The sequence below is a fragment of the Chiloscyllium punctatum genome, chromosome 17 (genome assembly GCF_047496795.1).
Source record: "Chiloscyllium punctatum isolate Juve2018m chromosome 17, sChiPun1.3, whole genome shotgun sequence".
Taxonomy (NCBI): domain Eukaryota; kingdom Metazoa; phylum Chordata; class Chondrichthyes; order Orectolobiformes; family Hemiscylliidae; genus Chiloscyllium; species Chiloscyllium punctatum.
Window position 1 is genome coordinate 73,071,524 of NC_092755.1, and position 27,569 is coordinate 73,099,092.

A 27,569-nucleotide genomic window follows, 5' to 3' on the forward strand; every position below is an offset into this window, starting at 1 on the left:
TCACAGGAACACAATGTCCTCAAAGATGTGCTGCTATTGGGAGTGAAGTAAAGCCTAAGTCCCAGACTACAAACAGAGGAGCTGCACTGGGTGAGAGAAATGTCTCTTCCATTAACTTTGCCTATTAACTAGCTCTTTTTACATTTTTGACAAATCTTTTGTTCCATTGTAGGTGTTTTTGTGCTTCTTATGTTAATCATTTCATGTGTATAAATACAAATGCAGCTAAGCTAGCCAACTGAAACAGCATCAGAATCACTATGTAAAACATAATTGTGTGGTTTGATTAGTTCAAATTATAAAGTATGAAATAGGTTTCATCTGTAGGGTTTCCCTTGATCTGTATTTCACCAAATTAGTATGGTTAAGTTCCTAATTTGTAACTTGGAAAATTGTACATGGGAAAGAAAGGATCCTTCTTTTGCCAAAGACAGGTTTCAAGTGCCTCCTGTGCACTAACAAGAATTCTACTGCTTTCAGATAATTGTTGACCTAAATTAGGGTCTTTTCAACTTCATTTTGGGAATTAAGAACTCTTGGAATTTTGATACTCTCATGGGATACTTCAGTTTCTTCTTTGGACCACATAACCACCTCATTGGCAGTTTCTCTGTGCCGACCTTGTTTATTGCTTTGTTCATGTCATGTCTTTGTCAAATTCAGTGACAGATGTTGCATCAGATGCTGAAGGCTAATGCCCATTTTGCATTCCCTGAATGTTAGTATCATCTGTTTCATTTATCCATGATGTTAGCATCATTATTGCAGTTATTTCGTAACTCACAATACTTAGAATATGGTGAGGATTCATTGTAATTGATCAAACACTGGGTACAAAGCCTCGGGCCATGTGAAGCATAGTAGGTTGGCACATGACTTTCTAAGACAATTACTGCACTTACTGCTGTCTGGTGTTTTCAATTTCGCACTTGTTCTTGATTTCGAAACAGCACTGTTTTTCTTATCACCTTTTCCCCTTATAGTTTCCTAATGGAGAATTGAAATATTACACTGTAACATGTAGTAGCAAGGGGCAGCCATTCAACATATAGGCCATTGGCCCAATAATCCTGCGCTGCCAGTCAATGGCTGATCTGAATGGCACTTTGCTGCTTGCCACCATCATCCCAGGTTCCCTTTTCAATCAGAAATCCATTCAGTTTTGATTATATTCAATGACACAGCCTCCATTGCTTGCTTGGAAGAGAAGTATAAAGATCAATGTAGAAACATAGACGTAGAAAATAGAGGCAGAAGTAGCCCATTGAGCCTGCTCCACCATTCAACATGATCATGACTGATCCTCTATCTTAATATCTTCCCCTCTATCTTAACACCTTATTCTCACTATCTCTCCATACTTCTTGACATCTTTAGCCCCCAGAAATCTATTTCTTTCTTAAATATATTCAGTGATTTGGCATCCGCAACATTATGCAGTCGAGAATTCCACAGGTTCACTAGCTTCTGAGTGAAGACATTTCTTCTCATCTCAGTCCAAGATGGCCCACTCAATATTCTGAGACAATGACCCCTTTATTCTAAAGACCTCAACCAGGGGAAGTAACATCTCTGCATCCAGTCCTGTCAGAACTTTACACATTTTCAATGAGATCTCCTCTCTTTCTTCTAACCTTCAATGAATACATGCACAGTTGGTCTAATCTCTCCTTATATATCAAAATTGCCATCCCAGGAATCAGTCTGGTGAACTTTTGATGCATTTCCTCTGGCAAGTATACCTTCTCACAAGCAAAGAGACCAAACTACACACATACCCTGAGATTAGTCTCACCAAGCCTCTACAGCTGCAGCAAGACTTCCTTATTCCTGTAGAGCCATAGAGTCATAGAGATGTACAACACAAAAACAGACCATTAAGTCAACATGTACATGCTTACCAGATCTCCTAAATTAATCTAGTCCCATTTTCTAGCACTTGTCCCATATTCCTCCAAACCCTTCCTATTCCTGTACCCATCCACATGCATTTTATATATTGTAATTGTACCAGACTCCACCACCTTCTCTGGCAGCTCATTCCATACATGCACCATCCTCTGTGTGAAGAATTTCCCCCTTAGGTCCCTTTAAAATCTTTCCCCTCTCACCTTGAACCTATGTCCTCTAGTTTTGGACTCCCCTACTCTGGGGAAAAGACCTTAGTATTTTATCCTACCTATGCCTTTCATGATTTTATAAGCATCTATAAGGTCACCCCTCAACCTCTGACATTGCAGGGAAACTAGCCTCAAGTTATTCAGCTTCTCCTTATAGCTCAAACCCTCCAACCCTAGCAACATCCCTGTATATCTTTTCTGAACCCTTTTAAGTTTAACAACATCTTTCCCATAGCAGGGAGACCAGAACTGAATGCAGTATTCCAAAAGTGGCCTAACCAATATCCTGTATAACTGCAACATGATCTCCCAACACCAATACTCAATGCACCGACTAATAAAGGGAAGCATATCAAATACCTTCTTCACTATCCTGTTCTACCTGTTATTTAAGTTGTCCATATTTGTAGATTACCTTTATCTCTGGTGTTGGGGACTTGAGTTTTTCCTCAATCTTGGGAACTCCTAAATCACAAACCGTCTGGTAGTTATGATTTCCTGTTATAATGGAGTACAAATCCATATGGTAACTCCCTAGTATTTTCCGAATGGGTGGATCACTTCGAAATGAAACAGGTGACTTCCTCTTTTCCTTTGTGCTGTCTTGCCCGTTTGCATTTTTAGCACTGCCTTTGCCTCCCTAATTCCTCCAGAGAGAAAAAAATACATTAGAGCTAAATCAATATTTGCAAACATCAAGAAACAACAAACATCTGTACATTGCTATTTAATGATTGGCCATTTTAGGTTGGCATAAAACCTATTGATCTGATACCAGTGAGTCTGCAACTGATAACTCTGACTACATTCAAAATAACTTAAATATTGTGTCCCATTAAAGGCATGAAAGAGCAATATTTACCAATATTTGGAGGATTTCTAAATGAGAAAAGCTTTTAGCAAAATGTGTTAATGGAAAGGACTGAAGGAGTAGGTGATCTTCTCTAAGATATGACACCTACTGTAAGGTATAAGAACACCCTTTAATTTTCTCTGCAGTGCATACTACATTTTTCTGCATTTATTACTACCACCTTTCCAGGACCTTGGATCTTCTCTTTCATGGAAGCTTCTGGGATTTTGTCATCTTCTGTCTCGATAGGCCATGACAGGATCTATGAAAACATACAAGACTTTAATCCTCAAAATAAAATGATTATTTAACAAACGTTCAGTCTGAGGTGTTAGAGCATACCAACCAAACACATAATATTTAAAGAGAATGAAATGCAGTAGTTATGAAAACAACACAAGATTTTAATGCTTTACAAATGTACATTGTTCAAAGGAGATTAGAAGCTGAAGCTTTTCATCTTGTCCATATGTTCTAGTTCCATATCGGAACTAGAACATAAGAAACAGACTTGAACATTTTGCAAAAGGGTGAGAAGGGGTGCTGATTGGGCCATCACTGGCATGGAGAAATTAACTGTCAATCTTAATTCTCAGACAAGGCTGGTAGATTCTGATTGGCCAAATTCTGCTTCAATGCCATAGCAATGCTGTGACCAATCAGAATTTTCATTCTTTTCATTCTTGCTGCCAAAATGAGCAACTTCTGATTTTCCAGCATTATACTTCAACTGTCAGTTTTGACTCCACTCACTCAATCTACTTCTATCCTGCAAACTCTTCATGTCTACCCAACATGCTTTCATATCTACCTTGGTGCATATTGAGCTACCATGCCTTTTCACTCTTTGATTATGTTTGCAGAAATCAAAATATATTGTAAAACAATGTTCCAAATTTTGTGATCATAACAGAATTATAAGCTGATAATCAAAAAGCCTACCTTTTCTTCTATTACAGTTACTGTCAGACCATTTTGTAGCAATTGCTTGAGAGCATACAAGTCTTTCACAGTGTGAACCTTGGTATAGTTGTATACTATAGGATCTCCCCATGGTTTTTGAGGTAGCTTGTGAGGGAATACTGAATAGAAAAAAAAACAATTTAAAGAAATTGTGGTTCATTTTCCTCTCTGTAGAACCTTGTTTCCTATTGCCTTGCACAATAGAATTGTAGAAATTAGTGTTGGGCATCAGTCATTGGCAGTAGATCAACATCATTTGAGATGAACAAGGAAGGAAAAATTACAAGGTAAAGCTCAATACCAGAAGAGAGTAGGCAACTAAAAATGGATGACATTTGAAGAGAATAGATAGAAAAAGATAGATTGATGTGATGGGATGGGAGGGATTCTGGATGATGTCGGGATAGAGTTAATTGTTACAAAGAAAGAGCATTGGATTGTTCAGCATGGTCTTCTAAAGGGGGAATTGTGTTTGACTAATTTGCTGGAAAGTTTGTTGAAAGGATGACAGACAGGGTTGATGAGGGATCGCTGTTGAGGTTCACGGATATTCAATATACTGTCACACGACAGACTTCTGAGAAAAGTTATAGCTCATGCTATAAAAGAGGCAGTAGCAATAAGGATATAAAATTGGATGAGGGATAGGCAACAGACTGTAATGGTTAATGGATATTTTTCAGGCAGGACAAAAACTTGTAGTGGAGTTCTCTCAGGGAAAGAATTGCTTTCCCTGGCATTTGTTATGACCTAGGCCTTTGTATTGGGGACAATTTCACGGTTTGGGGAAATATGAAACTTGTAACCTGTGAGGAAAAAGTGTAGACCTTTGAAAGAGCAGAAACAATTTGTTGGAGTAGGTGGAGGGTAGATAAAGTTCAGTGCAGAGAAATGTGAGGTGATATCTTTCGATAAGAAGAACATGAACACACAGTATAACATAAGGGGTACAATTCTAAAGGGGGTGCAGGAGAAGTAGGACCTGGGCATATGAGCAATTAATAAAACCCATAGTTTTCTGGGCTTTATTAGTAAAAATATAAGAGAAAGAAAGCAATGTTAAACTAATATAAGACATTCGTAATACCTAGAGTACTGTGTACACCAATTAACTAAACAGAAAGTATATGATCTGTCAAGCCAGATTTCATTCCAGGATCTGACATGTCCAGGAATACCATCAGCTGGGATCATCTCACAGAACCACGGAAAAATAATGATGTAAGAAGAGGCCATTCAGCCCATGTATCTGCACCAGCTTCCAAATAAGCATCACGAATTAATGCCATTGCCCTACAGTCTACTCTTGCATATGATTTTTATTTAAACAACCATCCAATATACTCTTGAATGTGTCAACTGGACCTGGCTGCGCCTCACTTTCAGGCTGCACATTCCACACCCAAACCATTTACAGAGTCATAGAGTCACAGAGATGTACAACGTGGAAACAGACCCTTCGGTCCAACCCATCCATGCTGACCACCTGCCAGCACCTGGCCCATATCCCTCTGAACCCTTCTTATTCATATACCCATTCAGATGCCTCTTAAATGTTGCAATTGTACCAGCCTCCACCACATCCTCAGGCAGCTCATTCCATACATGTACCACCCTCTGAGAGAAAAGGTTGCCCCTTAAATCTCTTTTATATCTTTCCCCTCTCACCCTAAACCTATGCCCTCTAGTTCTGGACTCCCTCAACCCAGGGAAAAGACTTTGTCTATTTATCCTATCCTTGCCCCTCATAATTTTGTAAAACTCTATAAGGTCACCCCTCAGCCTCCAATGCTCCAGGGAAAACAGCCCCAGCCTGTTCAGCCTCTCCCTGTAGCTCAAATCCTCCAACCCTGGCAACATTCTTGTAATTCGTTTCTGAACCCTTTCAAGTTTCACAACATCTTTCCGATAGGAAGGAGACCAGAATTGCATGGAATATTCCAACAGTGGCCTAACCAATGTCCTGTACAGTTGCAACATGACCTCCCGACTCCTGTACCCAATACTCTGACCAATAAAGGAAAGCATACCAAACGCCTTCTTCACTATCCTATCTACCTGCGACTCCACTTTCAAGGAGCTATGAACCTGCAGCCCAAGGTCTCTTTGTTCAGCAACACTGTCTAGGATCTTACCATTAAGTGCATAATGTTTTGCAAAAAATGTTTTTTTCTCACATCACATTTGGTTTTTTTAAAAGAATTACTTCAAATTTGTGCCCTTTTGTTCTTGATGCTTTTACAGGCAGAATCACTTTTTCTATCCAAACCCCTCATGATTTTAAAAACTTCAATCAGAACCCAAGTTAGCTTTCTTCTACAAAGAACAAAGAAAATTACAGCACAGGATCAGGCCCTTCGCCACCCCCCCCACCTCCCCCCCCAACACCTCCCCCCCAACACCCCTCCCCACCAAGTCTGTGCCAATCTAGAGTCCTCTATCTAAAACTGTCACCTATTTTCTAAGGATCTGTATCCCTCTGTTCCCTGCTCATTCATGTATCTGTCTAGATACAGCTTAAGTGACACTATCATGCCTACTTCTGACACCCCCACTGGCAACACATTTCCAGGCATCCACCACCCTCTGCATAAAGAACTTTCCATACATGTCGCCCTTAAACATTTTCCCCTCATCTTGAACTCATGACCCCTAGTAATTGAGTCCCTCATTCTAGGAAAAAGCTTCTTGCTATCCACCCAGTCTATACCTCTGATGATTTTGTCGACATCAATCAGGCTCCCTCTCAATTTCTATCTTTCTAATGAAAATAATCCTTTTCTCTTCATAGCTAGTGCCCTCCATACCAGGGGCAACATCCTGGTGAACCACCTCTGCACCCTCTCCAAAGCATCCGCATTCTTCTGGTAATATGGCAACCAGAACTGTACGCAGTATTCCAAATGTAGCCGAACAAATGTCCTGCACAACTGTAACATGACCTGCCAATTCTTGTACTCAATATCCCGTCCAATGAAGGAAAGCATGCCATATGCCTTCTTGACCACTCTATTGACCTGCATTGCCACCTTCAGGGTACAATGGACCTGAACACCCAGATCTCTTTTTATATCAATTTTCCCCAGGGCTTTTCCATTTACCATATAGTTCGCTCTTGAACTGGATCTTCCAAAATGCATCACCTTACATTTTTCCCAGATTAAACTCCATCTGCCATTTCTCTGCCCAATTCCCCAATCTATCTATATTTTGCTGCATTCTCTGATAGTCCTCTTCACTTTCTGTTACTCCACCAATCTTAGTGTCATCTGCAAACTTGTTAATCAGACCACCTATACCTTCCTCCAGATCATTTATGTATATCACAGGCAACAGTGGTCCCAACACAGATCCCTGTGGAACACCACTAGTGACAGTTCTCTATTTTGAGAAACTCCCTTCCACTACTACTCTGTCTCCTGCTGCCCAGTCAGTTCTCTATCCATCTAGCTAGTACACCCTGGATCCGATGCGACTTCATTTTCTCCATCAGCCTACCATAGGGAACTTTATCAAACACCTTACTGAAGTCCATGTATATGACATTTATAGCCCTTCCCCCATCAATCAACTTTGTCACTTCCTCAAAGAATTCTATTAAGTTGGCAAGACATGACCTTCCCTATACAAAACCTTATTGCCTATCATTGAAAAGCCCATTTTCTTCCAATTGTAAATAGATCCTATTCATCAGTATCTTCTCCAGCAGCTTCCCTAACACTGATGTCAGGTTCACCAGTCTATAATTGTATGGATTATCCCTGCCACCTTTCTTAAACAAGGGGACAAAATTATCAATTCTCCAGTCCTCCAGGACCTCGCTCATGTTCAAGGATGCTGCAAAGATATCTGTTAAGGACCCATTTATTTCCTCTCTCGCTTCCTAAGTAACCTGGGATAGATCCCATCCAGACTTGGGGACTTGACTACCTAAATGCCTTTTAGAGTACCTAACACATCCTCCCTCCTTATGCCGACTTGACCTAGTGTAATCAAACATCTGTCCCTAACCTCAACATCCGTCATGTCCCTCTCCTCAGTGAATACTGATACACAGTACTCATTAAGAATCTCAACCATTTTCTCTGATCCCAGCATAACTTTCCTCCTTTGTCCTTGAGTGGGCCAACCCTTTCTTTAGTTACCCTCTTGCTCTTTATATATAAAAAAAGGCTATGGGATTTTCCTTTATCCTGTTTGCTGAAGATATTTTGTGACCCGTCTTAGCCCTCTTAATTCCTCGTTTCAGATTGGTCCGATTTTCCTGATATTCTTCCAAAACGTCATCTGTTTTCAGGCACCTAGACCTTATGTATGCTTCCTTTTTCCTCTTAGCTAGTCTCACAATTTCACCTGTCATCCATGGTTCCCTAATCTTTCCATTTCTATCCCTCATTTTCAAAGGGACATGTCTGTCTTGCACTCTAATCAACCTCTCTTTAAAAGCCTCCCACATATCAAATGTGGATTTACCTTCAAACAGCTGCTCCCAATCCACATTACCCAGCTCCTGCCAAATTTTGCTATCGTTGGCTTTCCCTCAATTTAGCACTCTTCCCTTAGGACCACTCATGTCTTTGTCCAGGAATATTCTAAAACTTATGGAATTGTGATCACTATTCCCAAAGTAATCCCCTATTGAAACTTCAACCACATGGCCGGGCTCATTCCCCAATACCAGGTCCAGTATGGCCCCTTCCTGAATTGGACTATTTACATACTGCTCTATAAAACCCTTACAAATTCTACTCCATTTAGACCTCTAAAACTAAGTGAATCCCAGTCAATGTTGAGAAATTTAAAATCTCCTATCACCACCACCCTGTTACTCTTACATCTTTTCATAATCTGTCTACATATTTGTACCTCTATTTCATGCTCACTGTTGGGAGGCCCCCAACTCTGTTCCTATTTCTGAGCTCTGTCCATATGGCCTCACTGCTCAAGTCCTCCATAGTGTCGTCCTCCAGTACAGCTGTGATATCGTCTCTGACCAGTAATGCAACTCCTCCACCCTTTTTACCTCCTACTCTATCCTGCCTGAAGCATCTATATCCTGGGATATTTATATGCAAATCATACCCTTCCCTCAACCAAGTCTCAGTAATAGCAAAAAGATCATACTCCCAGGTACCAATCCAAGCCCTAAATTCATCTGCCTTACCTACTACACTTCTCACAATAAAACAAATGCATCTCAGACCACCTGTCCTTTTGCATTCATCATCCGCTCCCTACCTACTCTTTCCCTTAGTCAAGCTGACCTCAATATCTAGTTCCTTACAGGCTTTAGTTACTATCTCCTTACTGTCCACTAACCTCCTCATTTGGTTCCCATCCCCCTGCCACATTAGTTTAACCCTCCCCAACAGCATTAGCAAAAACACCCCCTAGGATATTGGTTCCAGTCTGGCCCAGGCGTAGACCATCCAGTTTTTAATAGTCCCACCTCCCCCAGAACTGGTCCCAATGTCCCAAAAATCTGAACCCCTCCCTCCTGCACCATCTCTCAAGCCATGCATTAATCCTGCTTATTGTTTTATTTCTAATCTGACTAGCATGTGGCACTTGTAGCAGTCTTGAGACTACTACCTCTGAGATTCTACTTTTTAACTTGGCTCCTACCTAAGCCAAGGTAGCTTAGCTTGTTTTTAAGGTGCCTGACGAAGGAGCATGCTCTGAAAGCTTACACTTCCGAATAAACCTGTTGGACTATAACCTGGTGTTGTGTGATTTTTAACTAACTTAAATTTTAATACACATAGAACAAAAAACAAGAGTATACAAAGGCTGAACCATAACTTGGCTTTTGAGAAAAGAAAATCTGTAACATTGCCAGTACAGACACTATGGATCAAATGGCCGTCTGCACTGTAAATTTCTGTCAATTGAAATACGTAATTCATCACAAAGTTACTACATTGAAAGTGAAGCTGGATAAACATATAACAAGAAAAGGAATAAAGAGGAATGCTGACATCACTGGATATAGCAGGGTGTAAAGAAACTCAAGAGGAGTTGAATGTTGGCGTGAATTGGATGGGTTGAACAGACTGTTTATATGGTACAGTTGTCATGCGACAGTTCCTTGTAAAGAAGCTTTGCAGCTTTGTACTAAAAGGTGACAGTAATGGTCTGGATTTTACAACTTCTGGCAGGTGAGGGAGGTGGAACAGGAAGTGAGTGGCCTGTTTGTTCTTGCACCCACCATCTCAACATGTCAAATATCCGACAGTGTACCGGACAGAGGCCAACCAGCCCTGGCAACGTGGGGGCTCAGCAGTAAATAGATGTTTAATTTTGGACATCTGGAAGGAGAGGGTTAGGCTGTGAATCAGACTAACAATAATTTAGAGACCCCCTCCTAGCCCTCTCATTCTCTTTATTTGTTAAGGCACCTTAAAAACAAAAATCTAACAGCATCCATCAGGTGCCAGCTTCACCAGGAGATGCCAGTGCCTTGAGTAGCCATGGTCCCAGTTGGAGGCCTATTTTATCTGCCTTTGTGCCATCACCTCATACTGGGCCAACTTATTGCAAGAGGTTTTCTTGTGTGCCTAACAAAAGGATGGAGGCGGCAATATTGGGTTTCAATTGGATTTTCAACGAAGGTCAATTGTTTGTCATTTGGTGCTGAAAAATGAATTTTGACTTCCAATTCCACCACCCGCTTACCTACTGTAATGTTGGAAAAATGATGTGATCACATTAGATTGCTGACTCATCATCACGCTGAATATTACAGAAGTGCAGGGTGGGGTTGACAGGGCACTGGGGCAGGGGCTGTGGAAGGGTCCGGCCTGATTTGCAGCCAGCTCCCTGAGTGACTCAAGCGATGCATAACATTTCTGGTTTTTCGAAGACACTATTCCTTAAATAACACCAAAGTACAATATTTAAATAAAATGACCACCAAGACATGGATTAAATCTTTCTGTATTATAACAAGGTTTATTTTACCACGCCAGTTTTCCTCATTGTCACTGGGAGCACTATTAATGCCAGTATTATCAAGAACTGTATCAAGGAGTGCTTGAGATGAAGGTGAGTCTTTCTCACTTAATTTAGCATTGGAGGACTTTTCACGTTCCATATCCTACAGAAAATATTTTACAAAAATGTTAACATTAATTTGAAAATGAAAGGGAGAAGCTAACCATCTAGATGCACTGTAAACACAAATTACAACTCTTCTGTCTCGGTCATCATTCTTTTGTACTGTCTTTTGAAAGAGATACATTGTTAATAAATTTCCATCTTTGAAATTATTTATACTTCAGTTACAAAGTAGAAAGCTGTTGCTCATTGAAGCATTTTTGAACTCCCGTAATTGAGCGAAAGACTTTTAATTTTGGTTCCATAATCTCAATCAAGATCATTTTTCTTTGTGGAGAAACTGAGATTCAATGGCAGCCAATGGGAGTCTCAAATGTTTCATACTCAAGAGGCGAAAATGTTCCTGTCTTCATCAACAGGCAGCTTGCAACTCTCCTTTTGCGCTTCATTTCCACAATGGTTTCATCAGACATGAGTGATATGATGATGTGAATTAATTAGGGGAAATTTTGTCAAATGTTGTAAACAAACGAAGAAATAATTGACACGCATTTTAATCATGGAAATACCTTTCTCGACATATCATAATAGGGAGGTGATGGTCGAATGGTATTATTACTGGGCTATTAATCCAGAGACCCAGGTAATGTTCTAGGATCTGGGGTCAAATCCTGCCACGGCAGATGGTGGAATTAAAATTCTCAAAATAATAGTCCAGTGGTGACCATGAAACCATTGCAGTTTGTTGGCATCTGGGTCAGTAATGTCCTTTAAGGATGGAAACTGCTACCCTTGCCTGGTCTGGCCTACATGTGATTCCAGTGCTACAACAATGTGGTTGACTCTTAACCACCTTCTGAGGGTGGTTAAGGGTTGGGAAATAAATGCTGGCCGAATTAGGGCCATTGGTCACAGCGTTTAGATTGACCTTTTGTTTCGAGAAAATAGAATCATAGCAAGCCAGAAATTAGAGTCATAGAGTCATAGAGATGTACAGCATGGAAACAGACCCTTCGGTCCAACCTGTCTCTGCCGACCAGATAACCAAACCCAATCTAGTCCCACTTGCCAGCACCCGGTCCATATCTCTCCAAACCCTTCCTATTCATATACCCATCCAAATGCCTCTTAAATGTTGCAATTGTACCAGCCTCCACCACTGGCAGCTCATTCCATACAAATACCACCCTCTGCGTGAAAAAGTTGCTCCTTATGTCTCTTTTATATCTTTCCCCTCTCACCCTAAACCTATGCCCTCTAGTTCTGGATTCCCCGACCCCAGGGAAAATACTTTGTCTATTTATCCTATCCATGCCCCTCATTATTTTGTAAAACTCTATAAGGTCACCCCTCAGCCTCCGATGCTCCAGGGAAAACAGCCCCAGCCTGTTCAGACTCTCCCTATAGCTCAAATCCTCCAACCCTAGCAACATCCTTGTAAATCTTTTCTGAACCCTTTCAGGTTTGACAACATCTTTCCAATAGGAAGGAGACCAGAATTACATGCAATATTCCAACAGTGGCCTAACCAATGTCCTGTACAGCTGCAACATGACCTCCCAACTCCTGTACTCATTACTCTGACCAATAAAGGAAAGCATACCAAACGCCTTCCTCACTATTCTATCTACCTGCGACTCCACTTTCAAGGAGCTATGAACCTGCATACTAAGGTCTCTTTGTTCAGCAACACTCCCTAGGACCTTACCATTAAGTGTATAAGTCCTGCTAAGATTTGTTTTCCCAAAATGCAGCACCTCGCATTTATCTGAATTAAACTCCATCTGCCACTTCTCAGCCCATTGGCCCATCTGGTCAAGATCCTGTTGTAATCTGAGGTAACCTTCTTCGCTGTCCACTATATCTCCAATTTTGGTGTCATCTGCAGACTTACTAACTGTACCTCTTATGCTCGCATCCAAACGACAAAAGGTAGAGGACCCAGCACCGATCCTTGTGGCACTCCACTGGTCACAGGCCTCCAGTCTGAAAAACAACCCTCCACCACCACCCTCTGTCTTCTACCTTTGAGTCAGTTCTGTATCCAAATGGCTACTTCTCCCTGTATTCAATGAGATCTAACCTTGCTAATCAGTCTCCCATGGGGAACCTTGTCGAATGCCTTACTGAAGTCCATATAGAACACATCTACTGCTCTGCCCTCATCAATCCTCTTTGTTACTTCCTCAAAAAACTCAATCAAGTTTGTGAGATAGCAAATTTAGAATTAAAAAAAGGGCACCGATGAGAGTTTAAGCAGCAAACAAACCAACCATATCAACGTTGTAAGATGTTAGAAAGATGGAAATTGTTAGTGATGGTACAGACCTTTAGTTGGAAGCTCATTTTAGAGCATATTCAGCACCAAAGTTACAACCAGCTTGACTTAGTTTCAGACACTTGCTAGGGAAAGGGATGGAGGGGTGGCTTGAGAATGGAGTTTGTGATTAGAACAGCAAACAGGCATCTTTCTGCCTAATTGTTAATTGGAACACAATGTCAGAGTCAAATATATCAAATGCTGGAGACAGATTGAGGAAAATGGGCTGTGATAGATAACATTTGTCACAGAAAATGAGGACATCAAGGGTGACCTTAGTAAGAATTGTTTAGAATATTATTTGGGAGAGGAAACTGATTGGAGGAATTCAAACGAAGTGAGTGCAGATATGGGAGCTGATAACATATTCAAGGACTGGCACGGGGAAGGAGATGAGATAAGATTATAGTTTGTCAGAGCATAGGGGCTATGAGAGGGTTCTTTTGAGGAGAGGGGAGAAGATTTGAAGGAGGGAGGAGTGGTTTGGAGCCTTTCTTTTCATTTTCTAATGGGATGGGGGCGGTACTGGCTGGTCAACCTTTATTGCACGTTACTAATTGCCCTGGAGAAAATGCTAGTGAGCTGCTTCCTGAACGACTGCAGTTCATTTGGCATTGACACATCCACAAGGAAGGGAGTTCCAGCATCCAGTGATGCATTTCCAATTCAGGATGATGTGTGACTAGGAGGGGAACTTGGAGATGATGGTGTTCCCCATGCATCTGCTGCCCTTGTCCTTTCAGTTGGTAGAGATTGTGGGTTTCGAAGCTGCTGTCCAAGGAGCTGTGGAAAATTGCTAGATTACACCTTGTGGCCTGTTCATACTCCTGCTACTGAGCAGTGGTGGAGAGAGTGGATGGCCACCAATGGTGGATAGGATGTCACTCATCTGAGCTACTTTGTCCTGGATAGTGTCAGGGTTTCAGTATGCTAGAGATGCTCTCCTCCAGGCTAGTGGAGAATATCCCATCACACTGCTGACTTGTGCCTTCTAGATGGTGGGCCAGGCTTTGGAGACTTAGGCGGTGAGTTACTAGCTGCAGGATTCCTAGCATCTGACCTGCTCTTGTAGCTGTAACATTTATATGGCTAGTCCAGTTCAGTTTCTGGTCAATGATCACCACCTAGGATGTTGATGGTGTGGTATTCAGTAATGATAATGGTATTGAAAGTCACAGAACAATGGTTAGATTATCTTGCTGGAGCTCACTGTTGTTTGGGATATCTGTGGCACAAATATTACTTACCACTAAGTCTGGATGTTGTCCAGCTCATGCTGATTTGGACACAAACTCCTTCAGTTCTGAGGAGTACCCAATGGTGCTGAATCATCAGTGAACTACCCCACCTTGACCTCATGATGGATGTCATTGGTGAAGCAGCTGAAGATGTTTGGACCTAGGACACTGCCCTGACTAACTTGAGATGTCCTGGAGCTGAGATGACTGACCTCCAACACCACGACATTTTCATTTTTACTGGGTACGACTCCAACCATTGGAGGGTTTCCCTCGATGACCATGGATTTCAGTTTTGTTTGGGTTTATTTAATGTTCTAACTCGACTGCCTAGAGGAGTGGCTGGTTCTGGAGCAAAAGTCTTCAGCCAGAATTTGTCAGAGCCCATAACCTTTACAGTATCCAGTACCTTCTGCCATTCCTTGGCATTACATGGAGTGAATTGAATTGGCCGGATACTGATATCTGTGATGATGGAGACCTCTGGAGGAGGCCGTGATGAAGTATTTGCTTCTGGCTGTAGATGGATGTAAATTCTACAACCTTGACTGTTGCATTGATGTATCGACCTTCCCCTATCATTGAGAATGGCCATTGTGGAGCCATCTCCCATTTTTAGCTGTTCAATTGTTCACCATCATTCATGCCTAGATATTGCAGGGCTGGAAAGCTTCAGTGTGATCTGTTGGTGGTGAGGTCATTCCACCTCATCTAATGCCCACTGCTTCTGCTGTAGAATGCAAGCAGTTGTGTGCTGGAGCTTCACCAGGTTGACATCTCATTTTTAGGTAAGACTAGTGCTGCTCCTGGCTTGCCCTCCTGCATTCCTCATTGAACTGGGGCTAATCCTCTGGCTCAATGGGAATGGTTGAATGGGGGATATACCAGATGAGAATTGTAGTTGAATACAATTCTGCTGCTGATGGGCTCACAGCATGCCATGGTTGCCCAGTTTTGAAATGTTAGATCTCTCCCAAGTGTGCTGGTGGTAGTGCCACCCAGCACAATGGAGGGTATCCTCAATGTGAAACCAGGATTTTGTCTGCACAAGTCTGCATGGTGGTCACTCCTATTGATACAATCACGGATTGATACATCTGCGAAAGGTAAATTGACGAGGATGAGATCAAGTAGATTTTGGAGCTTGTGAAGGTACTATTTAATGAAGAAGTTTTTGTGGTGTCTAAGGCCAACACTCCTTTTGCAACCAAGGCTGCCAAAATGGATTTAAAATCTGGCATCTGCCAACAATATAGAAAATTGCTCAAGCATATTCAGTCCATTAAAAACAGGACAAATCTCAACTCAGTAGATTACCAATAGTTAACTCTCAATCATTGGAAAAGTGATGGGAAGTGTCATCCGCAGTGTAAGCAAGCAGCATTAATTCATGAGTGACCTGCCCACCAATGCTCATATTGTGTTCTGTCTGGGTCATTCAATTCCAAACCTCATTACAATCTTGGCAGAAACATGAATTCCAAAAGTGAAGCAATGGTATCAAGGCATCATTTGACTGAGTGTGGCATCAAAATGCCCAAACAAAACTGAAGCCAATGGGAATCATGGGTAAATCTCTCCACTGGAGAGAGTCAAATCTGGTACAAAGTAAGATGGGCCTGTTTGTCACAGGCCAATCATTTCCAATCAGTGAAATCATTGCAGGAATTCCTCATAATATCCTAGGGCTAACCACATTCAGCTACATCATCAATCCTTCCGCCATAAGGTCAGGGGTGGGGATGTTAACTGATGATTGCACAATTTTCAGTAATATTCACAAATCCTCAGGAACAGTGTGTGTGCCTACATACTGCAAGACTGAGCTGGACAATCATAGCTACAACAGCAGGTCAGAGGCTGGGAATTCTGTGACAATTCTGGGATTGCTGTCATTTCCTGGCTTCCCAAAGTCTATTTATCAATTATAAGGCATTCCAGGAATGTGAAAGAACACTCTCTATTTGTCTGATGAATGCAACTCCAAAAACACAGAAGGAGCTAAATACAATTCAAGGCAAAGCAGCCGAATTGATTACTTGATCCTATCCTCTGCATTAAACATTCAACCAGCACACAGTGGTAGCTATGTGTAACATCTCAAAATGCAATGCAGCAACTTACCAAGATTCCCTGACGAGGGTGGAACTTTTATCACCTAAAAGACTAAGGACAGTGGATGCATAGGAATACCTCCACGTTTCCCTCCAACAACAATTAAAGGCAAAAGTGTTTAAGTGGTACTCAGATTATAAAAGGTACTATGTAATTGTAAAATTTTTCTGTATACATCTGCACTACTAGAACAAGAAATTAATGGGATATACATACAATTAATTGAATCTTGCCAAGAACAGTGTCCTAAATTTGACCAAGATTACAATTTTTACTGCAATACATTCAACCTAGTTATAAAACAAAGAGGTGTGGTTGCTGGAAGTCTGAAACAAAACCAGAAATTACTGAAACTTCGAGAAGGGTCACTGATCTTGAAAATTTAACTCTGCTTTCTCACCACAGATGCTGTCAGACCTACTGAGCATATCCAGCAATTTTTGTTTTTGTTTTATTTAATATAGTTCTTTATTCTCAGTATTTTATATGAGACCATTATTACCTTCAGTCAATATAGAGTCAGAGTCATAAAGATGTACAGCATGGAAACAAGCTCTTCAATCTAACTCATCCATGCCGACCAAATATCCTAAAATTATCTAGTCCCATTTGCCAGGACCTGGCCATATCTCTCTAAACCCTTCCTATTCATTTACCCATCCAGATGCCTTTTAAATATTGTAATTGAACCAGCCTCCACCACTTCCTCTGGCAGCTCATTCCATACACGCACCACTCTGCATCAAAAAGTTGCCCCTTACGTCCCTTTTAAATCTTTCTCCTCTCACTCTATACCTATGCCCTCTCGTTTGAATATGACAGTGGATGGAAACCAAACTGTTCTTCTGGACACCTTATCTAGAATTCAAAAAGAACAGATAAAAATTGAAGGAGATATTTGGTCCCTCCAAAGCAGCAGTCTGTCACTCACCTTGTTTTCTTCTTTGCCTGGTTCATTTACTTTGTCAGCACTTTTGGGACTTCCCAGGAACTCATAGGTCACAAAGTAATTGTTATTGACAACTGGAAATTCTGGTGGATGATCCAGAGGGTCGATGGGGTTGGGAATACCTGTAACTTTTCCAATTTCTATTGTTACCTTGGTTTCAGGAGCAATAAAATCTGAAGTAAGACACACAACAGTTGGAAAAAAAAATTGAAATAAAATGCATTTTCCCAGTTTAAAGACTGAACTCACTATACCTTACATTATTGTAAAAACCACAAATTAAAACAAATGGTTGAATGAATTAGAGAAGTAAAACTGAATAATTCTCAGGTGACTGAGGTATCATTGGGGGAGCACTTTGGGGCCAGCGACCCTAATAGCACATGAAGGAATAAATGTAGATTAATTTTTCTAATGCAACTACATTTGGATTTGATCCAAATGCTATAACAAAAATATCAATTTGTTTCGTTTGTTCAGATGAAAATTGAACTGTTGAGCATTTCAAATACTTGCATATACAGTACATTTATATACAGTAGCAGCATAAAAATAATTAACGTCTCAGGATGTAATCTGGCAGTTTCAGTCTCTCATATTTTTCTTTTAGCCTTGAGTTTTATTTAATCTGTGATACTTCATGTAACCAACCTTGTAATGAATATGTGCTCTGATACTGATTTAACAGGGTTGTTATGTGCAATAAATGAGCTTCTCCTTTCTCGTCAGGGCAGGCAGGGACAAAGCAGAGAACAAGGCAGGACTGATAAATTAAACTGCATTTATTTCAATGCAAGAGGCCTAACATGGAAGGCAGATGAACTCTGGGCATGGTTAGGAACATGGGACTGGGATATCATAGCAATTAAAGAAACATGGCTCAGGGATGGGTTGGACTGGCAACTTAATATTCAAGGATACAAATGCTACGCAAAGGACAGAAAGTGAGACAAGAGAGGAGGGGGAGTGGCATTTTTGACAAGGGATAGCATTACAGCTGTAATGAGGGAAGATATTTCCAGAAATACATCCAGGGAAGTTATTTGGGTGGAACTGAGGAATAAGAAAGGAATAACCACCTTATTAGAATTGTATTATAGATCCCCTAATAGTCAGAGTGAAATTGAGAAACAAATTTGTAAGAAGATCTCAGTTATCTCTAAGAATAATAGGATGGTTATGGTAGGGGATTTTAACTTTCCAAACATAAACTGGGGCTGCCATAGTGTTAAGGGTTCAGATGGAGAGGAATTTGTTAAGTGTGTACAAGAAAATTTTCTGGTTCAGTATGTGGATGTACCTACTAGAGAAGATGCAAAACTTGATCTACTCTTGGGAAATAAGGCAGGGCAGGTGACTGAGGTGTCAGTGGGGGAGCACTTTGGAGCCAGCGACCATAATTTTATTAGTTTTAAAATAGTGATGGAAAAGGATAGACGAGAACTAAAAGTTGAAGTTCTAAATTAGAGACAGGCCAATTTTGAAGATATTAGGCAAGAAATTTCAAAAGTTGATTGGGGGCAGATGTTCACAGGTAAAGGGACGGCTGGAAAATGGGAAGCCTTCAGAACTGAGATAACGAGAATCCAGAGAAAGTATATTCCTATCAGGGTGAAAGGGAAGGCTGGTAGGTTATAGGGAATGCTGGATGACTAAAGAAATTGAGGGTTTGGTTAAGAAAAAGAAGGAAGCAAATGTCAGGTATAGAGAGGAGAGACTGAGTGAATCCTTAGAAGAGTATAAAGGCAGTAGGAGTAAACTTAAGAGGGAAATCAGGAGGGCAAAAAGGGGACATGTGATAGTGTTGGCAAGTAGAGTTAAGGAGAATCCAAAGAGTTCTTACAAATACATTAAGGACAAAAGGGTAACTAGGGAGAAAATAGGGCCACTCAAAGATCAGCAAGGCGGTTTTGTTTAGAGCCGCAGGAGATGGGGGAGATACTAAATGAGTATTTTGCATCAGTATTTACTGTGGAAAGGGTCATGGAAGATATAGAATGTGGGGAAATAGATGGTGACATCTTGAAAAATGTCCAGATTACAGAGGTAGTGGTGCAGGGTGTCTTGAAATGCAGAAAAGTAGATACATTCCCAGGACCTGATCAGATATACCCTAGAACTCTGTGGGAAGCTAGGGGAATGATTGCTGGGCCTCTTACTGAGATATTTATATCATCGATAGTCATAGGTGAGGTGCCAGAAATTGGAGGTTGGCTAATGTAGTGCCACCTCTTTAAGAAAGGTGATAAGGACAAGCCAAGGTACTATAGATGGTGAGCTTGACATCGGTGGTGGGCAAGTTGTTGGAGGGAATCCTGAGGGACAGGATGTACATGTATTTGGAAAGGCAAGGACTGATTAGGGATAGTCATCATGGCTTTGTGCATGGGAAATCATGTCTCACAAACTTGATTAAGTTTTTTGAAGAAGTAACAAAGAGGAATGATGAGGACAGGGTGGTAGATGTGATCTATATGGACTTTTGTAAAGCATTTGACAAGGTTCCCCATGGGAGACTGATTAGCAAGGTTAGATTTCATGGCATACAGGGAGAACTAGCCATTTGGATACAGAGCTGACTCAAAGGTAGAAGACAGAGGGTGGTGGTGGAGAGTTGTTTTTCAGACTGGAGGCCTCTGACCAGTGGAATGCCACAAGGATCGGTGCTGGGTCCACTACTTTTCATCATTTGTATTAAGGATTTGGATGTCCGTGCAAGAGGTCTAGTTAATAAGTTTGCAGATGACACCAAAATTGGAGGTGTAGTGGACAGCGAAGAGGGTTACTTCAGATTACAACAGGGTCTTGATCAGATGGGCCAATGGGCTGAGAAGTGCAGGTGGAGTTTAATTTAAATAAATGTGAGGTGCTGCATTTTGGGAAAGCAAATCTCAGCAGAACTTATATACTTAACAGTAAGGGCCTAGGGAGTGTTGCTGAACAAAGAGACCTTGGAGTGCAGGTTCCTAGCTCCTTGAAAGTGGAGTCGCAGGTAGATAGGATAGTGAAGAAGGCGTTTGGTATGATTTCCTTTATTGGTCAGAGTATTGAGTACAGGAGTTGGGAGGTCACGTTGCAGCTGTACAGGACATTGGTTAGGCCACTGTTGGAATATTCCATGCAATTCTGGTCTCCTTCCTATTTGAAAGATGTTGTGAAACTTGAAAGGGTTCAGAAAAGATTTACAAGGATGATACCATGTTTGAGCTATAGGGACAGGCTGAATAGGCTGGGGATGTTTTCCCTGGGGCGTCGGAGGTTGAGAGGTGACTTTATAGAGGTTTATAAAATCATGAGGGGCACGGATAGGATAAACAGACGAAGTCTTTTCCCTGGGGTGGGGGGAGTCAGAAGTAGAGGGCATAGGTTTAGGGTGAGAGGGGAAAGATATTAAAGAGACCTCAGGGGCAACGCAGAGGTGGTACGTGTATGGAATGAGCTGCCAGAGGAAGTGGTGGAGGCTGGTACAATTGCAACATTTAAAAGGCATCTAGTATATGAATAGGAAGGGCTTGGAGGGATGTGGGCCGGGTGCTGGCAGGTGGGACTAGATTGAGTTGGGATAGTTGGTCAGCATGGATGAGTTGGACCGAAGGATCTGTTTCTGTGCTGTACATCTCTATGACTCTATGACTCTCTCCTGTGGACAGTTGCTGAATAGACCTTTTAAGCCTCATTGTGATATAAATGTGTGTCCTACCTCATCTGTGCAGATCCTTGGGCAGAATTTTCTCGAGTTACCTCCTGCAGGAATGGCTTTATTGAGCCATGGCCCTAGCATCCCTCTCCCAGGTACCACGAACAATCAGGGAAGCTGGTAGCTGGGACCATCCTTTGGATTTGTAAATAAAGGCTCCATTTAAAGGAACTCTGACAGGTATCTGAATGACTGAAGGAATTCTTGCTGAGATGAACTAACAAATGCCCAGGCAAAATAAGCCCCCTCCTTCCTCTGCCATCTCTTACCATTCCAAGTTCTTGATCTTGACCCTGAACTTTGCCAGCCTCACAAATCAGACTTGGCTGAAAGGATTGTGGGCTTTAAGCAGCAGCAGTGTGGTCACCAGTATTTGACTCAATGCCCATAAAGAATCAATGACCTCATTATGTCAAGCAAGGTGAATGGTCTCCCCGTCTGTCTTGCTTGTTCCTTTCTCTCCAGCTTCCTTCTTAAATCTAATCACGGAATTCAATGCTCACACTCAACTGCAATCTATTGCTCCTTTGTACCCATTCCTCATAGTTATCCTTCTCAATGTTTCCTATCTATTCTCCATGCTCATTCCACCTCTCTTGCGCACAACTCTCTGCCTTTCACACTGAAAGTGAAGATAGCCAACAATTTCAGGAAGAAGCAGATAAACAGAGTTAGAGCTGCAGCCACTGACTCATTAGACCATGCAACGATAAGAAATAGGAACAGGTGTAGGCCATTGAGCCTGCTCCGCCATTCAATAAGATCATTTGCCACACCCACTTCGCTGCCAACATAACCCTTGAATCCCCTACTAATCAAAGTCTATCTATCTCAGCCCTCACAGCTTTCTGTGGCAAGGAGTTCCAAACACTCACAACCCCCTGAGAGAATAAATTCCTCTTCATCTCAGTCTTAAATTGAGACTCCTTTAATTTGAGATGATGCCCTCTGTGCTAGACTCTCCCATGAAGGGAAACATTCTTTCAGCTTTTGCCTTGTCAAACCCCGTAAGAATCCTATATTTTTTGATGAGGTCACCTCCCATTCTTCTAAACTCCAGTGAGTAGAGTTCCAACTTGTTTAGTCTTTGCTCATAATAAAATCCCTCCATATCAGGGATCATCCTAGTAAACCTTCTCTGAACTGCCTCCAAATAAATTATATCTTTCCTTAAATAAGGAGATCAAACTGCTCACAGTACTCCAGATGTGGTCTCACCAGCACCTTGTACAGTTGCAGTAAGACTTCCCAATTCCTGTACTCCAATCCCTTAAACAAGGGTCAACATTCCATTAGCTTTCCTGACTACTTGGTGCACTGTGCTAGCTTTCTGTGTTTCATGTACAAGTATCCCATGTCCCTTTGTGTTACAGCTTTCTGCAATTTTTCTCCATTTAAATAATATTACGTTTCTTTGTTCTCCCTTCCAAATGAACAGCTTCACATTTTCCTACTTAATACTCCAATTTGCCGACTTTTTGCCTATTTACTTAACCTATTAATATCTTTGTAAATTGTTGGTATCCCTTTCACAACCTGCTTTTTCACCTACTTTTGTGTGGTCTACAAGCTTGGCTACAGAACATTCACTTCCTTCCTCCAAGTCATTAATGTATTGTAAACAGTTGTGGTCCCAACAGTGATCCTGGTGAAATCCCATTGGTCACAGGTCACCAACTTTTATCCCCACTCGCTGTTTCCTACCAATAGGCCAATTCCCTATTCTTGCCAGTATACTACCTTAAACACTGTGGGTTCTTATTTTATGATTTAACATTTTGAGAGGTACCTTGTCGAATACCTTCTGGAAGTCCCAATATAACACATCTGCTGGCTCCCCTCAATCCAGTCTGGTAGAGATTTCTTTGAAAACCCTAACAAATTAGTTAGACACAATTTCCCTTTCATAAATCCATGTTGACTCTGCTTGATTAAATAACATTTTTTCAAATGTGCTGTTATTGCATCCTCAATAATTGATTCCAATACTAATCCAACAATAGATATTAGGCTAATCGGCCTAGAGTTACCCACTTTTTGCCTCCCTCTCTCTTGAATAGGGGGCGTCACATTAGCAGTTTTCCAATCCTTTGATACTTCTCCAAATTAAATAATTTTTGGAAAATTACAATCAAGGTTTCATATACTTAAAATGCTTACCTTGATGTGAAGCAATACCCTTAAAATGATGTCTTTCATCAAGGGATATCAAAACGTCATCTAGAGAAACAAGGTTCTGCAGAATGTCTATTGTAAAACCCCGGTAATATGGAAAAAGAGCCAATGGATTTCCAAGGAGAATAAAGTTCTTCAGGTTTGGCAGGGAAGAGAGAGAAGCTACAATATCCCGCAGATTGATAAAGTCATTGAAACCCAAGTCAAGGGATATTAAATTAGGCCTATTTTACAAAAAGATCAAGAAAGTATTAGTACTGAAAATGCTGAAAATATCTAGATCCTCTTAACAAATGTTTAAATATATAAAATATCGAGGAACACACTGAAATAACTCAACAGAGGCCGGTATCCCATCACCAAGCCACCCTTTATTTCCATGCGAAGAGTCCTTGACACTAATCTAGCTCCCTCAGAGCTAGCTCTTAGAGTGAACAGAACCTCAGATACTCCTGTTCTTTTTTTTATTATTTTTTTTCTCTTTAACCCCCACACTACCGCCTAATTGCGGTAGTGCTTATGTTTTCCCCAACACCCATGGTGTGTGTGTGCAGGTGTGAGATACAGTAAGAGACACAAGGTGCATGAATCTTTATTCAACTTCCACCACCAGGAAGATAAGAAAACACCCAAGTGGCCAGTGACAAGCACTGCCCTTCACACCAAAGGGCAATGCTGTGTGATCAAAACAGTGAAGGGGAGGGTAGGGACTAAATCAAAATAAAGTTGGAGGGGGAAATAATGCACTCCACTCCCTGCGGCACCCACCTCTCCCTGAACAACTCCAGGGTGTTGGTGGACACCGCGTGCTCCTTCTCCAAGGACACCCGGGCTCTAACGTAACCGTGGAAGAGGGGCAGGCATCGGCAATACTCCTGTTCTTATCTGTAAGCCAAGACTCCCTGATTAGACCAGATTAACAGCAGTACATTTACCTCAAAATGGAGAGTTAGCAACTTCTACCTTAGATTAGATTAGATTCCCTACAGTGTGGAAACAGGCCCTTCGGCCCAAATAGTCCGCCGACTCTGAAGAGTAACCCACCCAGACCCATTTCCCTCTGACTAATGCACCTAACACTATGGGCAATTTAGCAGGGCCAATTCACCTGACCTGCATATCTTTGGACTGTGAGAGGAAACTGGAGCACTTGGAGGAAACCCACGCAGACATGGTGAGAACGTGCAAACTCCACACAGACAGTCGCCTGAGGCTGGAATTGAACCTGGGACCCTGGTGCTGTGAGGCAGCAGTGCTAACCACTGTGCCACCCCTTTTATGAGGTCCACCTGGCTGACCTCATTACAATTACCACACACATTAAATAAACCTACACAAATCTTACAGACAAAATCTGAAACTTTTTTACTGGTGAGTTTGCATTTATTTTCTGTGGTTGGATTCAGACAGATCATTCTGGCCCCTTTTCCCAAACTGCTCTCATGTTCTGGTGCTTCCTCTTCTTTCCCAAATGCTGTAGTTGCACTGCCCTCCCACTAGTACTCTCCCTCGCAGGCCAGCTCTACAACCACTCACTGTGCTTAACTGGAAAGTGAAATTGGAGGGAGCCTGGTAACTGGATGGCTCCTGCAAGAATGTGCTGGAGGGGGCCCTGCTAATACAAGGGGGCCAGAAATAGTCCTGACCCATGAAAATGCCAAGAAGATTTTCACCCATGTCACCAACTTTCAGAATCTCAGACCATTAAGTGCTTCACCCCAGCTGCCCACAAAGATCTGTTGTATATGGCCCCTGATCTCTCCACACAGCTCTTCAGAAGGCCATTGAATGGATGGCAACCCAATATAAGCTGTGCCTGTCATATGTAAAGAGTAGTACATCCCATCTCCTTATATTACAAATCAAGCAGAACTAGACTTAGTATATTTACCAGAACATGCTTGAGAGATATCTGCTGTCAGAGGGCAGTGAAAGCTTGTTGTATGACAGCCCAAGGTATTGCAACATTGGTGGTGGACTGGAGCTCAGTTGTTGCAAAGAGGAAATCTCATTGGAGCAGAGCTCGAGAATCTTAAACAGGGCAAAAGAACAAAGACTGTATTCCAAACGTGGCACTTGCTGATGTTAAACTTCATTTTCCACAAATAGAGCAAAATAATTGTTCATAAAGCTATTGCTTACAAAAAGTAAAAACAGCACTCAGACAAAATTAGTATTATAAGAGAGAATTTGTGAATGTTCCACTCTTCAGTTTTACCTTTAGCTTTCTCGGAAGATTTGCTGAGTTTAACAAGGTGATTTTATTGACACTTAATATAAGTTCTTCCAGATTCTGAAATTTCAACATTTGCTTGTCAACCTCACAGATCTACAGAAGAAAAATAAATGTTGAATTGGGGAGGCTGCGTTGCTCTTGCTAATTATTTGCATACTTATATTTAGAAGTCTGACAACTTTGCAGCCGCAACCAAGCTCGCTATTAGCTGCTCAAATAAAAGCAAATTACAATAAAACCTCAATTATCCGAAAGAGATGGACGGGGAGCATTTTGTTCGAATAATTGATCATTTGGTTAATCGATCTGATTGTAAACCAGCAGTAATTTATGAGCGCTGGTTATTGAACATTTCATGGTTATCTGGCAATGCACTCCATTACGCTGTTTTACCGATAACTGAAAGCTGAGTTGCCTAAACCTAATGCCATTTTTACAGGACCTTGAGATCTCGTTCAGATAATCTGAAATTCAGATAATTGATGTTCCGATAATTGAGGCTGTACTGTACTGTGGATGCTGGAGATCTGAAATAAACACAGAGAGTGCAGGAGAGATTCAGCAGATCTGCCGGAATCGGTGCAGTTTCTCTGGAGCTGTGATGACAATGAAAGATTAGTTCATTCCATTTTGAGCTATTTATTAAAGTAAAATAAGCATTTATTCCCAGTGCCCACATAAACAGAATAAAATAACTTGGCTCACCTGCTTATTAACAAGTCTTAAGGATTGTAAATAGAAACAAAGGAAGTGCTCATTTATGAGGGATGGTGAAGTGATTGCCAGTTCCTTTAGATGTTGGGTCTCTGGGGTCACATTTTCTGTTTTCCACGGTGATTGCTCACACGTCAGGTACTCTTTCAAGGCCTCAGGCTCTTCCTCATTTACATCTTTGCCCTTTATCTTTTCCTTCTCTCCATGACCCTTCAGTAATTTGAAACTTTTAGCCTTCTTTGTTGAATGCCGTGAACTGCTCTACAAATGAAATCCAGTAAAGATTTGTAACATGGTATTCCTTATGTTGACCTTGATATTGTTACAGTAAATGTTTAGGATGTTACATATGTGTAAGAGCTTGGAGCTGACTTTATACATGCATTAAAAATTTGATGAATTTTTTAAGAGAATTAATGAATAAATATAATCTTGGCCAGCAGAATGATTACAAGCTCTTGAAACATTCCCTTCTCTGCTACAACACGGATCCTCTAACATAGATTTGGTACTGAATCTTCCTGTGGACTGGGCAAGATCTGACCTGCACACCTTCACAACTCAAACAGCAAACTCAACCCACTTATGACTTCACATGCCATTTTTGCCTTTTCACACCAGGGTTGTCTGTGGGTCACAGTGGAGTGTGTAAGAAGGAGGTCGAGTTCAGAGGCAAGCTGGTTAGAAAGCCAACCTCTGCCCTTCCACCAGTGTTTAAAGGCCACCTAAACCTCATCCCTCAATTTCTTTGCCCATTCACAACTCCCTTCCATTCAAATTGTCCTCCATACAATCTCTATGCCTCCTTGGATTCCCTTTGCTATTTCTATGCCTCCATCATAAGACTCTGTCATGCTGCCTCTATGGTGCTCATGTATCCTCCATGTCCTCTCAGGTTACCTATTACACTTCTATTCCCTCAGGTATCTTCAATACTAACTCATACAATATGAAGATATACAGTCTTCAGAATCATTGCACTAACAGTAGAAAATGTTTTGCATTCCCTGAGAAAGAAAATGAACCGCTTATTATCTAACAAAAATCTGCATATCATTGAAAGTAAGGTTTGAGAAAGTAAGCCATAGGAGAAACATTTATATTTCATCTAATTCTGAAAGCTTTTTGTACTA

General features: G+C 41.3%; 1 protein-coding gene across 1 annotated transcript in view; it reads right to left on the reverse strand.

The window, feature by feature from the left end:
- LOC140487968 (leucine-rich repeat-containing protein 43-like) overlaps nt 1–27,569 on the reverse strand; it is a 79,488-nt gene that overhangs the window by 37,637 nt on the left and 14,282 nt on the right. Inside the window, exons 2-11 of the mRNA XM_072587441.1 lie at nt 26,428–26,697; nt 25,705–25,815; nt 25,378–25,517; nt 23,472–23,710; nt 17,597–17,787; nt 10,897–11,032; nt 3,916–4,055; nt 3,155–3,235; nt 2,536–2,760; nt 903–987 (exon numbers count right to left, since the gene is read on the reverse strand). Of these exons, the coding sequence (XP_072443542.1) occupies nt 903–987; nt 2,536–2,760; nt 3,155–3,235; nt 3,916–4,055; nt 10,897–11,032; nt 17,597–17,787; nt 23,472–23,710; nt 25,378–25,517; nt 25,705–25,815; nt 26,428–26,697 (1,618 nt within the window). The remainder of the gene's footprint in view (nt 1–902; nt 988–2,535; nt 2,761–3,154; nt 3,236–3,915; nt 4,056–10,896; nt 11,033–17,596; nt 17,788–23,471; nt 23,711–25,377; nt 25,518–25,704; nt 25,816–26,427; nt 26,698–27,569) is intronic.